At 33.9% G+C, this 15,905-nt stretch overlaps 2 protein-coding genes and 3 pseudogenes across 4 annotated transcripts; 1 reads left to right on the forward strand and 4 right to left on the reverse strand.

Moving 5' to 3' along the window:
* Positions 1–238: 238 nt before the first annotated feature.
* On the forward strand, positions 239–1,518 carry LOC104748026 (4-hydroxybenzaldehyde synthase, chloroplastic-like). The gene is made up of 5 exons (XM_010469721.1): positions 239–379; positions 586–664; positions 759–976; positions 1,079–1,219; positions 1,324–1,518. The coding sequence occupies exons 1-5, from the start codon at positions 239–241 to the stop codon at positions 1,516–1,518; spliced, it is 774 nt and encodes a 257-aa protein (XP_010468023.1).
* A 397-nt stretch (positions 1,519–1,915) lies between these two features.
* LOC147926206 (uncharacterized) lies at positions 1,916–3,603 on the reverse strand. The gene is made up of 4 exons (XM_087487758.1): positions 2,966–3,603; positions 2,686–2,844; positions 2,382–2,579; positions 1,916–2,133 (listed from the first exon to the last, which is right to left on the reverse strand). The coding sequence occupies exons 1-4, from the start codon at positions 3,425–3,427 to the stop codon at positions 2,113–2,115; spliced, it is 840 nt and encodes a 279-aa protein (XP_087343884.1). The 5' UTR covers positions 3,428–3,603; the 3' UTR covers positions 1,916–2,112.
* A 2,346-nt stretch (positions 3,604–5,949) lies between these two features.
* LOC147926207 (uncharacterized) lies at positions 5,950–7,529 on the reverse strand (annotated as a pseudogene). The gene is made up of 3 exons (XR_015581895.1): positions 7,114–7,529; positions 6,695–7,047; positions 5,950–6,083 (listed from the first exon to the last, which is right to left on the reverse strand). The product of XR_015581895.1 is annotated as an uncharacterized LOC147926207 (transcript).
* A 1,528-nt stretch (positions 7,530–9,057) lies between these two features.
* LOC147926208 (uncharacterized) lies at positions 9,058–10,629 on the reverse strand (annotated as a pseudogene). The gene is made up of 4 exons (XR_015582833.1): positions 10,212–10,629; positions 9,973–10,128; positions 9,652–9,850; positions 9,058–9,279 (listed from the first exon to the last, which is right to left on the reverse strand). The product of XR_015582833.1 is annotated as an uncharacterized LOC147926208 (transcript).
* A 1,973-nt stretch (positions 10,630–12,602) lies between these two features.
* Positions 12,603–13,431, reverse strand: LOC147926209 (uncharacterized; annotated as a pseudogene).
* Positions 13,432–15,905: the final 2,474 nt, after the last annotated feature.

Genomic DNA, 15,905 nt, shown 5'->3' on the forward strand with positions numbered 1-15,905 from the left:
AAATCGACATCCAAACGCATATCGAACCCATATTGAAGTCATTTAGCGCCGCAGTCGTCTCTCAAACTAATTAGGTTACCAATGATTAGCGAAGATCTGCATGCATGCATGTTCCTGTTATCTCTATCCAAGTAAATTTTTGGGATTCTGAATCGGGGAGTGCGTATTATTATATGATTGTTGTGGAAATGTTGCTTTATTGAGTATCTAACATATATTTTCTGTCTAATTGAACAAGATGGATCAAGGACGAGGAGGCATTGGAGCTAAACCAAAAAGGCAAAATGCATTCGCACAAGCCAAGAAACAAGGTCAAGCAAAACAGAAAAAAGAACCTCTTCGAACGATCGAACCTAGCAACGAGAGTATTTTTCGAGAGGTACCGCGTATATTGATACTTAACTAGTTATGCATGATAACAGTTTGGCTTTTATGTGTGATGGTAAGTCACTGCTTATGAGCTGAGTTACGGTGAAGTTGCAATAATAGGTTACTAGATAGATAATGATTAATTATTTTACCTAGTTAAAAGTAATTTTGGCTGGAATAATATATAGAACTGATACACGAAACTTGTTGTTGTAGATATTTGGTCCTCATACAATATTAAAAGATTGGAGTGTGGTATTAGGGATTATTGGTGATGTTCTTGAGCAAGTGAAAGGTTATTAATATTTCTTTATACGATATTTCAAATTGGAATAATGAATTATAATAATAAAATAAAATAATAAACTAACTAGTTTGATCATGTGCAGACTATTGTTGGGCAATTGTTTTTGCCCGACTTATGCAAGCTATATATAATCAAGGACTCCCTACCACTCTACAGCATGAGTTTTCATTTCTGGAACTTGTCGATCATATTAAGCCTAAAGAATTTGAAAACTTTGCTCTAGCCAATTTGAAAATTGCATTTGATCACATTGCCAGCCATGGGATAATGAAGAAGCCAGTTAAAAGAGGTAACGAAAGGGTAAGCGCAAAATTATGTATTCGTGTATATTTACGTGAAAGCATCTTTCGTTTTTAAATATAATAATTTGATACATGTATGTGTATGTTTATCATTAATTAGGCAAGCTCAAAAGGATTAAGGATAAAAAAAACCTTTCATCTTTATGAAGATGTTGATTCAACATTTATCCGAGAGGAGTTAGATAAATATCCTGTTGGATTAACTCTGACGCCGACTGTAGAATTTGCATATATTGGGAAGGTTAGTAAAAAATTATTAAATCTTTTCAGCTTTACATATATAAGTTTTGATAAATTTCATTTGCTAATCAGTAAATTCAATTTCTAATCAATTTTTTTTTTCAGAAAATCTACAATTTACCAAAGAAAGTGGTAACACCCAGCAGTACTCTCCACTGTATACTGCTAATAGGATATGGAGTGACCGAACAAGGGAAGCTATTCTTCATCGGTCAAAACTCGTGGGGAACAGATTGGGGATGTAGAGGCTACGTAAGAATCATCATCGATGAGTTATGTGACATCATTTCCCTCAAATAGTAGATGTAGTTTTTAATTTCTAACGTTTCATTTTCTTTCTTGTTTATCAAAACTATGGTTCACAATTTCATTTTTTTTTCTAAAAAAAAAAAAGAAGAAAAATTTAACAAGAAATATTGTTCAAAGTTTTATATTAGGAGTGTGTTTTTTTCCTCTTCTTTCATGTATGATTAAATACAATATCATCATACATAGTTTAGTGTTTTTCCTAACACTTACGGAACCACTTTATCTTTTACCTAAAGCAATCACACCGTTTCAAAACAAGATCGAGAGTACATAACTTAAATATTGTTTATCTTTTCTAATCCTTCCATTTTCTTATTCCCGAGTGGTAAACAGAGATATAGCTAACGCAAAGACAAACAGCTGGGCAACACAGAACAAGATAGAAAAATTTAGGAAATAACAAACCATTTCACATTCAAACACTGCACTTATTAAGAGTGAGTGTGGGTTCTTAATAAGTTGATAGGTAAGCAGTACACAAAAGTCTTCAACATAGAAGACAGTGCAAATTTCCTAAGAACTCAAGTCTACTAGATTTTCATAAAATGAAGCTCTTGATCTCTTCCATCACCTTGGCTACCTCTTTCACATGTTCTCTTCCATCGCCTACAATCAGCTCATCGACACAAAAAGTAAACAAAAGATTAGTTGCGGTTTAAGAAGAAGGAAAGTCCCAAAAATTAAAAATCCAGATATCTAACAAAGTGAAAACCAAAAACGTAGAAATATTTTGTTGCTGCAGTGATGTGAGCAAGATGGAACATTCAGAAATCAGAGAAATAAATAAAACCTAGGAAGGAAACCAACCACACACATATTCAAACACAAACCGGAGATGGGATAAACATACATACCCTTTTAGGTGCGGGACTTGGTCTGCAGAGGATGGGATAAATTACGTGTAATACAGACCATACCGCTTTCGCTTGATACTCTACTAAAGGTGCATCTGGAGACTCGGTCTCTCTTGCAGCAAATGTAATGTAAAACTTAGTCATTGACCCCGGATTGTAATTTGCCCTCAAGATATGGTCCAGTTTCACATTCTTTTCCTACAAACAAGAGAGAGAAGAACAATAAAACTATACTTATTAGATATCTATAGAACTATAAAGAGCAGAGGCAATAAATAGAAAAAGTGAACTAATTAAGACTTGCCTCATCTTCGTTGTAGCGTTGGAGACAAATAGTTGCCAACTTTTCGCAGGCCTCACGGATGGTAAGGCCTAACATAGCCGGCTCGTCCAGATCTCCGAGCGAAGCAATTCCAGGGGTATAAACATAAGGTGGGAACTTGTCTGATGCCTCAAAGAAACCCTAAACCCAACAAAACCAAACGTGGTTAACAAGATACCCTAAGTAAGACTAGAACTAGAATATTGGCAAATTTTAAGAGATTAAAGAGGAAAATTTATGACACGAGGACAAAGGATGATACCTTGGTTTCGATGAGCTGGCGTTTATAGTGACGGCACTGCTCCACAAACTCCTTATCCGAATAGTCACCCAGATTAGGGGAATCATACTCCCGGCCTTCAAAGCTATCATAACCCCACTCGGGCTCTCTATTCTCCTCATTCCTCCTGTAACTCTCTCCCTCGTCACCTTCTTCCTCATCTAATTCGTCACTATCCTCGTCTAATTCGTTTTCTTCGACACCATCCTCGTCGTCTTCCTCATCTAATTCGTCACTATCCTCGTCTAATTCGTTTTCTTCTCCCTCACTATCCTCGTCTAGTCTGTCCTCGTCAGCTGTTTGCTCGCTTTCACCGGAATCGTCAGTTTCGGCCCTGCACTTCCCCATTAACGATAAGGCAACGCCAAGTGAAGTTTCCATGTCTAGGTCACTCGAAGATCCAGTTCCATCAGTCACATCGCCGTCGCTTGATTTTGGAGCCATGTCGATTATCGAACAAACCCTAAATTTCCCTTCAACCCAATTTTCTGTGAAGAAGACGTTTTCACAGAAAACACACAAACTTTTTTTTTTTTTTTTTTTCTATTGTGTCCACGCAATAAAATTAGTGTGGTTGGTTATATCTTATATATATGGTCAAATCTCTTGGGTTTTGATTTGATTGGGGCTTGATTTAGTCCTTTTCAAATAACAGTTTGGTTTGTATTTGGTTCACTCAAATGTGTGTTTGGACTTTTGGGCTCCTTAAAAGAAAAAAAACCTAATATCAAAACTGTTTTTTTCTTTTTCGCCGAAATAACTTTGTATATAAAATTGTTATACGATAAGGTTAACCAAGATGGAGAGGATCTCTACACTACTAGAAGAATACAAATTTCTCCTTGCAAAGTTTACAACTTATATGGAAGAGCAATAACGTTGAACTGAGAGAAACGTGTCAATATGTGCACGTGGCTTGCTTTCATTGGCCAATTATTTGTCTAGGCCTTTAGAAAACTCATTTAATGTATAAAAGTTTTGTCTATAATTTAATTTATAGGGTTATATATAATAAAAAAAATCTTACGTACCAATGCGAGTTTTTGTATTATTTTAATGTTTTCACTGAGTTCGAAAATTTTGAAGATGGAATTACTCAATTAATCTAGTTTGGTTTGACTCCACTAACCACTTTTTAGATACAAATAAAAAATGTGGATGTTCCAAGAAAAATACAAGACCACACAATATAATTAGAAGTAAAATATTGTTTAACATATATAAAAATCCAAAGATAATGTTAAGAGATACGTTGCCAAAAAAAGAAGAACCAAACAGATACGTATATATTAAGCTATTTAGTTTATTATATATTAAGCTACCAGTGAACTGGCTTTCCAAGAGGTGGTACCATTAATTAATGGTTATTTTACTTTTAATTTATAGTCAAAAAAATTAATATATAGTTACCTCATATCTTGGTTTGATTTGCATATGTTAGGCATAGTTGATGACATCATAATAAAAGGCGAGTGCACGCGTTGTGCAAGCTCTTCCAAACATTGGACATCCAATCAACTAACATGTGTCGATTTTTGCTGATGATGAATTTATCAATCACATCAAGCCTGATGAATCAGACTACTTCGGATTTGCCAATCTTAAAAATTACTATTAATCACGAGCTAAATTTGAAGGATAGAATTTAGTGTTGAGAATTTTTTAATATGTTCTAACTATTCTAATAATTTCTGGTCAAACCCCACACCGTTATGTACATTGTTCTCTATAAAAAGAGATGAAGATTAAGTTAGTTTATCCTTAACACTACACTAAGCAAAATATATTATGATAACATCTTTAATATTATGAGTTTATTGTGAAATAAAACAAAGATTATAACACATGAACAATGGAATATTTGGAATAGATTATCGCAGTAAAATTGATCTTAAAAAATGATTTTGTTTTTAAGAGTGGATTTATCACTTGCCAAAGAAAGCGGTCATAACAAAACACACCCGTGTACACAGCATGCTACTCATTGGTTATGGAGTAACTACGGAAGAGAAAACTTGTTTCAATGGGCAAAATTCCTTCGGTGAAAAGTGGGGGTGCAAGGGTTATGCGATACTCATCGAGAACAAATGTGACATCTTATGCCGAAAAGACTAGGTTATCTTCTTTGCTTTTTTTTTAAATGATGTATAGATGGTTATATATCCATACAATACATAGATGATATGTATTTTTAATTATTTACATATTTATATTATTTTATGACTATGATAAAGTCATCTATATATATAAATTAATTGATTGGTTGATACATTGAGTATAGTTTACATTACATTTTATATAAATATAAATTATAAGTGTAATTGTCTATATATGGCAGCAAATTAGTTATTTTTGGTTCTATAAAATGTTGAATAGATATCAACAAAATAAGCAAAATATATGTAAAATATGAACAAAACATAAGTAAAATGTTTTTATGACTCTCAGATATCATACCATCTATTTTTTATTGTCACATTAACATTTTGTCAGTTTATTAAATATATCATTTCATATAAAATTTTAATACAACTTTCAAGTGGTTTTTCAATTTACTTTCAAACATCTAATACATTACATAATACTCTATTAATATAAATAAAAATTAAGAAATATGAAATAAGAAGAACTAATTAAAAACAAAATATCATGGATTTTTAAAATAAAAAACATAAACACATTTTCAAAGTAAATACATAACCTAACTAAAACATATATATGTGGCCTTACAATTTTTAACTATTTTGTGGCCTTGGACAAATGACATTTTCAATACACATGAGGCAAACACTGCTACTAGTTTGGATATTTCAATTGCTAATAATCAGAAATAGTCTTAAACAGTATTAGATGATGGAGTACTAGCATCAATTATAATCATAAATATATACTCTTGAAATATTATTATAACCTGCATAGCAGAAATTAAGAAATGGAGTACGTACGAATCTCAATAAACAAAATAAACTTAAGCGACATTCAGAAAAATCCGGGTAATATACATAATCCTACTTAGAGTCATAAAATAAAGCGGTCTTGTGAAATTCTTCAACTGCTTTATTCCATCACCTCGGCTACCTCTTTCACTTGTCGCTTTCAACTAGCAAAAAAACAGCAAAATCAGATGTTAATTGTAAGTTGTTATAGGCTAAACGAACCAGCCATAATTCACCAATTTTATTTTGTGGTCAGGCCACCAAGTTGAATAGAACCAGCAGACTTCAATATATATATGCACCTTTGCCACTATATACGAAATACCAATCAGAGTGGTTCGCTACTCTTCTAACCAAGTCTATAACGAAATCATTTTTAATACTCTTCTAACCAAGTCTATAACGAAATCATTTTTAATACTCTTCTAACCAAGTAGCACATTAACCAGGGGGGGGGGGGGGAGAGAAAAAAGATCAGATGAGATTCTTGCTGAGACAAACACAAGGTGAACAGAAGCATATCAAACTTCACCACCTATTACCATTTGCCAAATTTTATAATCAGACTAGTCTAATACTATTATAATTAAGTCTAGATTGCTAAGCATGGCGGAATGAATCCAGGTTGATAAGACAAGATCAAAAGCTACATATATATATATGTCACCCTTAGGCATCGGAACGATAGATTGATATGGCATATATAATCAAGGATTTCTCTTTTTCTAAACATATTTGTTTTCTACAAGAAGGAGGATGAGGAGAAAAGAATTACCTAGTAGTTTTGGGTGGAGGAGAAGTGGGTCTGCAAAGGATGGGAAAAGTCTTGCCAGCAGACCAAACAACTTTAGCTTGATACTCAACAAGAGGTGCATCATGAGACTCTCTAGCAGCAAAAGTGATATAGTACTTTGTCCTGCCACCTGGATTGAAATTAGCCCTCAAGATATGGTCGAATCTCACATTCTTTTTCTTTCTTTTGTTATATTTTGCAAGACACTCAGATGCCATGTTTCCGAGGAACTCACGACCAGTAACGCCTTTAAAAACGTCTTTTTCCAGATCCCGGACTGTACATATTCCAGTCCAAAGGTAAGCTGGGAAATCTTCCGATGTCTCAAAGAAACCCTTTTATCATTAAAAAAAAAAAAAACAACTTAAAATTGTTTCTAGTTAGTTAGTTAGTTAGGTTACCTTGGTTTCGATGACCTTGCGATAGTAAAAACGGGATCTCCTCTGTAAATCCTCGTCCGAATAGTCACTATAATCAGAGGAATATATGATACTCCCGGCCATCAAAACTGTCCTTATCCCATTCCGACTCACTATCCTCCTCCTCCTCCTCCTCGTTATCGACACTTTCTTCTACGTCGCCTTCGTTGTCACCGGGATCCTCCTCAAGGTTCGTGGTTTCGACCTTGCGCTTCCCCAGCAAAGAAGAACCTACGCCGGTGAAAATTTCCATGGCCTCCGTCGGTTGAGTCTCGCTAGATCCATCCTTCGTCTCGCCGTCGCTTGATTTGGTGGTGGGAGTCATGCTCCGATTTATTCCCCTTTTCCAGTTCAATTTTGGGGGGCTTTTTTCTAAGAGCAAAGCCAAAGACACACAATTTAAAAAGTTTGTATCAGTAATTTATCCCTCTCCGTGACACTTATTTAAAGGGTTAAATTTGTGCCATCAAAAAGAATTCAGTTTTTTTTTTTCCTTTTTTTTTTAATATATGATTTTATTATCTATATATACTAATATGAAATGCAATCTATGAATACTTTTACTAATTTAACTTGTCAATAATCCTATTAAAAATTTTTGTTTTTCAAAAATAACAGACATATGAAAATTGACTTTTAAGGGTATAAAATTTAGTTTTTAATGGTAGATTTTAGTGTTTAGGAATTAGGATTTAGTATTGCAAGTTAAAAGTTTATTTTTAGTTTTGCGATACTTTTAAAAAAAAATAACTTTTAAATTTATTTAATAATAGTATTTTTGGAATAAAAAACTCATTTAATGGTATTTAGGAGATTTTTTCAAGAAAATTCAGAATATGTTAAAATGAGATTAATCTTACCTCTTGTCAAATTATGGCTCTTGAGTAAACACATATTTAGCATTGAAGAAAATATGTTATAAGCAAGAATGATACAAGACTTGGTTCACTGAAGAGGGGTATTGAAACATATGATTTTTATTGGATTTGAAATAATTTAGAAATCTATACAAATCTAGTGTTATTCAATTGTGTATTTCATAGATTCCTTTTAAAATTAATTTCTTATTCAATTTATTGGTTTATGAATTTTATTAAATTCTAGTGTTATTAGGTATTAAAATTGTTTTAATTAATGGAAATTAGTACTAGAAAGTAAAGATTCAAACAAGAAACAAATCACATTTTTTATGGAATAATTTGGATAGATTTTTTTTTGTTTTTAGATCCCCACCCCACACCTCTGTATTATAAACAAACAAAAGCTTGTAGATATATCTTCTAACTTTTAAAGTTTTTAAGTGCAAGTAAAATAAAAAGAGAACATTAAAAAAAAAAAAATCCTTAACTAATCACATTAACCAAAAAGTTCGATATATGACTTACTTACCCAACAGGCCAACACTAATCATATTTCTTTCTTCCTCTGCTTATCCATTATTTGGCTGTTTGGTTTATTGGGCTTGTTATACGAAGTGGAACTGAGATAAAGCTACACGTGGCTTGCTCTCATTCGTTAATTTTTACTAGGCTCTTCAGAAAACACATTTAATACAAAAAGATTTTGTGTATTAAATTTTTGATCTAATCTTATTAATGTGAGTAGGGATATAAAATAAAATAAAAAATCATGTCAATGTGAGTTTATGTATTATTTTAATGTTATCACTGAGTTTCAAAATTTTGAAGATGTAATTACTCAATTAATTTGGTATGTCCACTAACCACTTTTTAGACACAAAGAAAAATGTGGATGTTCCAAGAAAAATACAAGACCACAAATTAGTTAGAAGTAACAGATTGTTTGACATATGTAAAAAAGCCAAAAAGAATATAAGAGATACGTTGTCTAAAAAAAGAAGGACCAAAACAGATGTTATATATATTTGATATAATGTCGTCAAAATCTACTTCAAGGTCAACTCAAAACTAAAATACACATGTATTATTATATAACCTTCATAGCAAAAGATAAGAAATGGAGTATGAATCTCAATCAACGAAATAAACTTAAGCGACATTCAGAAAGATCGGGGTAATATACACAATCTTACTTAGTAGAGTCGTTAAAGAAAGCAGCCTTGTGAAATTCTTCAACTGCTTTCTTCCATCACCTCGTCGGCTACCTCTTTCATTTGATCTCTTTCAACTAGCACATTGACAACAAAATCAAATGTTAACTGTAAGTTGGTAGGCTAAAAGAAACAGACAGAACCAGCCATATCTCTATGCACCATTGACCATCAATTTTACGAGATAACAATCAGAGTGCTCATCGTCTAACCTAGTCTAGAAGCGACATTGTTTCATACACTCCACAATCAAACTAAAGCAGAAGAGTCTCACAAATAATATTTGCCATGTCGAGAAGACAAAACCAGAAGATCAGATGTGTCAACCAAACCCTAGAAGTAGATAAAATTTAGTGAAGTGTGGTTTCTTCACTGAGTGGTGTATCTATTCTAGTCATTTAATTTAAATATACAAAACTAATTGGAGAGATGTGAATAGGAGAGGATACCGAATTTAAGTGGAGAAGTGGGTCTGCAGAGGATGGGATAAGTAATGTCAGCAGACCAAGCCACTTTAGCTTGATACTCAAGTAGAGGTGCATCATGAGGAGAGTCAGACTCTCTAGCAGCAAAAGTGATGTAGTACTTTATGAAGCTCCCTGCCTTGAAATTAGCCCTCAAAACATGCTCGCAAGTCACATTAAATCCCTGGGAAACAAATAGAGACAATTTAAGAATGGCTTATCATATATATAGCCTAACAACACTTGGGACACTCTGAAAGGCCCAAACTAGAGACTAGAGATTAGAGAGAGAGTTGGTTTGCTTACCTTTTCTTTGTTATATTTGTCAAGACAAAGAGAGACCATGTTTGCTAGGAACTGACGAACTGTGATACCTCGACGCATTTTGCTATCAAGACGCGGGACTGTAGCAATCCCAGTCCAGCAGTAAGGTGGGAATTCGTCAGTTGCCTCGAAAAAGCCCTAAAAAGTAAAAACTAGGATGTTACTTGGTATTTACGTAGTGACTAGTGGAGATGAAAAAAGGATGAAGATGATGATAAGACCTTGGTTTCGATGACCGTGCGACTTTTAAAACGGGCTTTCTTCTCGAATTCCTTGTCCGAATACTCCTCACTAGCTATTCTGAGAGGAACGATACTCCCGTCCATCGAAGCTATCCTTATCCCATTCAAAATCAAAATCCTTCTTCTCCTCCTCCTCCTCCTCTTCCTCGTCCTCTACACCTTCTTCTATGTCGCCTTCGTTTTCACCAGGATCCTCCTCCAGGTTGGCGATTTCGACCTTGGAAATTTCCATGGCCTCCGTCGGTTGAGTCTCGCAAGATCCATCCTTTCTCTCGGTGTCGCTTGATTTGGTGGGAGCCATGCCCGATTCTTTGAGTAAACCCTAAGTCCCCTTTTCAATTATTCAATTTGGGGTTTTTTCTAAGATCAAACGCACAGATAACAGAAACACACACAATTTAAAAGTTATCTCAGTAATTTATGAATTTATCCTTCTCCGTGACACACACATTTGTGCCATTAAAAAGAATTCAGTTTTTTTTCTTCTTTTTTTTTTTTTTTTTAATAGTATATGATTTTTGTTATCTATATACAATAATATAAAATGCAGTCTATGAATGCTAATTATTCTATAAAATAATTTCAAAATACCACAGTTTCATTTTTCTTTTGAGAATTCAGCCAAAAAAACCCAAACTTTACAGAATTTGCCAAAAAAAACATAAATTTTTTATCTAGCCAAATAAACACTCAACTTTTGTTGACTTTCAAATAAAATAACAAACTTTTCATTGACTTCCCAAATCAACACACCATTTATTAAGTTAACAGAAAACTTAAACGTCATTAGCAACGCTGTTTACTGCTGGGGTTAAATCATAAGACGTTTTGAAATTCTTAGTTTAAAAAAAAAAATTTGCATCACCAAGGCTCGAACTCGGGTTCTCAGACTGCAAAGGGAGTATTATACCACTGAACTAGTGGCAACTTTCAAACATTAATGTTATGTACTTGATGTTATTATAGTGTGTATACGGAATTAAAAACAGAAAAAAATCAGACAACCTTACCAAAATCAGACTTTGTCGATGTAGAGAGAAGAAGACCTCGGTTTAGAGCAAGCAGGTCGATTTTTTCTTTTACTTTTCAACCTTCAATTCATTTTGTTAGTTAATTTTCAGATTTTAGAACTAAGTTGCAGGCTTGGTTTGAACAATTCTAAGTTTTGGTTTTGTAAGTGAATATAAATTGCAGATTTTTTTATTTTAGTTGGTTTGTTTGCAGATTTTTGTTAGTTAATTCCAGTTTTGGTCTGTGCAATCTGTGAATTGAAAGTTGAAAAAAAAAAAAAAAATCAACCTGCGTGCTTTACGCCGAGGTCATCTTTTCTCTCGACGTCGACAAAGTCTGATTTTTTCCCTTTTTTTAATTCCGTGTACTCATATAATAAAATCAAGTACAGTGCACTATTGTTCGAAAGTTTCCACTAGTTCAGTGGTATAATATCCCCTTATGCACTCCCAGAACCTGAGTTCGAGCCTTGATGATGCAGATTTTTTTTTTTAAAACTAAGAATTTAAAAACATCTTATGATTTAACCCCAGCAGTAAACGGCGTTGCTAATGACGTTTAAGTTTTCTGTTAACTTAATAAATGGTGTGTTGATTTGGGAAGTCAATGAAAAGTTTGTTATTATATTTGAAAGTCAACAAAAGTTGAGTGTTTATTTGGCAATATAAGAATTCATGTTTTTTTTGGCAAATTCTGTAAAGTTTGGGTTTTTTTTGGCTGAATTCTCTTTTTCTTTTCTCAAAATACTTCTACTAATTTAATTTTTCAACAATACTAGTATTAAAAATGTTTGTTTTTCAAAAAATAACAGACATATGAAAATTGACTTTGACCATAATTAATGCCATAATACCAAAGCTAGTAGTACTCGCAAGTATGATGAGGTAAACAACAAGTAGAGAATTACAAATATCTGATTGGGCCGATAGGCTTTCTATCTATGTTAACATATGTAACGCAAAGCTGATTATTAAAGATCAGTACTGTATATATTATTTTTGATTTTTTTTCTAAACACTTATGTGTCACTCGGTCAACCTTCAAAATAACATTGGTTCGAGGGATGAAAACCACCTTAGCTTGATACTCAACTAACTAGAGGTGCATCATGAGGAGTGAGTCAGACTCTCTAGCAGCAAAAGTGACTTTGTCCTGCCCCCAAAGCTATATACGTCCAACTTCAATTCAATCCCTAGAAAGAAACAACGTACAAGCAAACCCTTTTATATAGGTGCGGGACTTGGTCTGCAAAGGATTGGATACTTTTTGTGTTGTACAGACCATACAGCCTTAGCTTGATACTCCACTAATGGTGCATCTGGAGACTCGGACTCTCTTGCAGCAAAGGTAATGTAAAACTTAGTCATCGACCCTGGGTTGTAATTTGCCCTCAAGATATATATGATCCAGTTTCACATTCTTTTTCTACAAACAAGAAAACTTTATTAGATATAGAACTGGGAATCCCAGTCAGAAAACTAGAGCAGAGGCAATAAATAGAAAAAGTGATCTACTACTTGCCTCATCTTCGTTGTAGCGTTGGAGACAAAGAGATGTCAACTTTTCGCAGACCTCACGGATGGTATAGCCGGCTCGTCCAGATCTCCGAGCGAAGCAATTCCAGGGGTATAAACGTAAGGTGGGAACTTGTCAGAATTCTCAAAGAAACCCTAAACCCAACAAAACCAGACGTGGTTAACAAGATACCCTAAGACTAGAACTAGAATATTGCCGAACTTTAAGAGACAAAAGAGGAAAATTTATGACACGACGACAAAGGGTGATAACCTTGGTTTCGATGAGCTGGCGTTTAAAGTGACGGCACTGCTCCTCAAACTCCTTATCCGAATAGTCACCCAGATTAGGGGAATCATACTCCCGGCCATCGAAGCTATCATAACCCCACTCGGGCTCTCTATTCTCCTCATTCCTCCTGTAACTCTCCACGTCGTCACCTTCTTCCTCATCTAATTCGTCACTATCCTCGTCTAATTCGTTTTTCTTCGACACCATCCTCGTCAGCTGTTTGCTCGCTTTCACCGGAATCCTCAGGGTTGGGAGTTTCGGCCCTGCGCTTCCCCAATAACGGTAAGGCAACAACGCCGTTGGAAGTTTCAATGGGCTTCTTCAGCTCTAGGTCGCTCGAAGATCCATCTTTCACCTCAACGTCGCTTGATTTTGGAGCCATGTCAAGTATCGAACAAACCCTAACTATATCCTTGAAGTCAATTTGGTATTTTCCAAGTAAATCACACAAGTCTTAAAGTATCGTTAATTTGGTATGGTAATTTTAATATATAGACTGGTTGAAATTGCAATCGGTCAAACCAAAGTCCCTAATTTTGTGGTCAAGCCTCTTGGGTTTGATTTGATTGGGCTTGGTTATACGAAAATAACGTTGAATTGTGAAGTGTCTATATGTGCACGTGGCTTGCTTTCATTGGTCAATTATTTTTCTAAGCTTTCAGAAAACTCATTTAATACAAAAGATTTGTGTATTAAATTTTACATATATATAATCTTATTAATGTGAGTAGGGTTATATAAAAATAAAATAAAAACTTATTAATGTGAGACTTTTGTATTATTTTAATGTTTTCACTAGAATTTGAAAATTTTGAAGATGTAATTACTCAATTAATCTATACTGATTTATTAGTTTGGTTTGTCTCCACTAACCACTTTCTAGATACAAATAAAAATGTGGATGTTCCAAGAAAAATACAAGACCACAATTTAATTAGAAGTAACAGATTGTTTAACATATATAAAAGCCAAAGAGAATATTAAGATATACGTTACCAAAAAAAGAAGGACCAAACAGATATATATTATAATTATAGGCTATTTCCTATTTTGTTTTGATATATTTAAAATAGTACTATCTATTGAGGATTTCTTACTATGTATTAACTATTTAAAGATTTTCTAGTCAAACCCCACACCATTACATACATTGTTCTCTATAAAAAGCGATGGAGTTTATCCTCATCACTAAGCAAAATATACTGTAACATTTTTCTTTGGAGAATGAAAAGCCTTTCCTTTCAACTTCTGTTATTGGTTTCTCTTCTTCTTGTTTTTCGTAAGTGAATTAACTTCCCAACTTTTAAAAGTTTCAAATTCGTTAATTATTTTCTTAACCTTCCCTGAAATTAACCTTAATTATTGTTTGTATAATGACGTACTAACTGATCCTTATCACATCCTGAAGGATATCCTCTGGTGCAAGGTAGGTTAAGGGATTTTTACGACAAACCTTGCAATCCAATGGATCCACATTGCGGAAAACCTTGTAATCCAGAGAATCCAAATTGCATAATGGATACAAAAAGATTCGATGTGAATTATTACGACAAACCTTGCAATCCATATGATCCAAAGTGCGATAAACCTTGTAATCCAGAGAATCCAAATTGCTGAAAAAAACAAGGCGTTGATGGGAAAAAGAAGCAGTAATAATGGTAGCGATGGAAATTTCTGTTATAAGATATGTGAATGTCTAGTAAAACTTATTTATTGAATAAACCGTGTTTTATCCAAATGTTTTTATCAATAAGATCTGGTTATATATATGCATGCAATGCCCCAACCAGACTTGTACAAGAACCATGATTATGGAATTGGGGATAGTTAGAAAGAAACAAATTAACCCTTTTATAGTAGTGTAGGAATTAGTCCTTGGCTACCTCTTTCCATTGATCTCCCACCATCTCCATGTACCATTGCCACTATTTACGAGATAGATAGCAATCAGATGGGTTAAGTACTCATCTAACGAAGTCTAGCGATCACTTTTTTTCATACCCCACTATAAAGCTAAGCATGATGAGATTCGAGAAGACAAAACAAAAAGATGCATGTGTTAACAGTGCAGCCAAACTATAAAAGTATATAATATTATTATTATGGGATATGCCTGCATATGATCAAGTAAAGTGTGTTTTCTTCACAGAAGGGTGTCTCTCTTCTAGCCATTTAATTTAATTTACAAAAGTGAAGTATGAAGAAAAAGCTTGAAAAAATGAATCAAAACAAGTTGAAATCTAAATAGGAGAGGTGAAAAAGATAGAGATTTCTAACAAATCTACCACATTACAAAACAATTCTTATGGGTTCTACCACATTACATAACTCCTTTCCTAGAATACCACATACATCATATGAATTGACTAAACTATCCCTCTTTAGTTATCTCATTTACTTTTACAAAATTAAAGAAAATATATATATATATATTATATATGTGTGTCTTGTACCATTCTCTCTCATGCTCCATGTCGAGAAATCCTATCTAATTATGTTCTCCGGCGCCGTTGAAGATTTGAGATCTCCATGTTAAACTTTTTTGCAATATATTTTCTGTTTTAACTCTTTTGTAGCTGTCTCAATCTTTTCAAAACTTTCAAACCTCTCAACCTCTTTTTAGGCCGACAAACTTTCAAACATTTCCAAGTTCTGTCCACATCTCATATGTTGAACTTTTACCCCTAGATCTACCTCAAGTCTTCAGATCTGATCAATTCAAATCTCGGCGGAAGCTCCCTTGAAGTCTCTTTGCAGCATGTCTACGCTGTCCCCTTCCTCTTTGGTGATGAGTGCCTCAACTCTGATCATCCGCTCATTGTTGCATAGCCACCACACCATGCCATGGGATTGTTG

The sequence above is a fragment of the Camelina sativa genome, chromosome 15 (assembly GCF_030686135.1).
Source record: "Camelina sativa cultivar CO46 ecotype springtype chromosome 15, ASM3068613v1".
NCBI lineage: Eukaryota > Viridiplantae > Streptophyta > Magnoliopsida > Brassicales > Brassicaceae > Camelina > Camelina sativa.

Bases quoted from the DNA above. Each gene is read 5' to 3' on its own strand.
- LOC104748026 (XM_010469721.1), top strand. From the start codon at position 239: ATGGATCAAGGACGAGGAGGCATTGGAGCTAAACCAAAAAGGCAAAAT. The intron at 977-1,078 runs GTAAGCGCAAAA...ATCATTAATTAG, and splicing joins TTAAAAGAGGTAACGAAAGG to GCAAGCTCAAAAGGATTAAG. The intron at 1,220-1,323 runs GTTAGTAAAAAA...TTTTTTTTTCAG, and splicing joins AATTTGCATATATTGGGAAG to AAAATCTACAATTTACCAAA.
- LOC147926206 (XM_087487758.1), bottom strand. From the start codon at position 3,427: ATGGCTCCAAAATCAAGCGACGGCGATGTGACTGATGGAACTGGATCT. The intron at 2,845-2,965 runs GTATCATCCTTT...TGTTGGGTTTAG, and splicing joins GCCAGCTCATCGAAACCAAG to GGTTTCTTTGAGGCATCAGA. The intron at 2,580-2,685 runs GCAAGTCTTAAT...TCTTGTTTGTAG, and splicing joins AACGCTACAACGAAGATGAG to GAAAAGAATGTGAAACTGGA.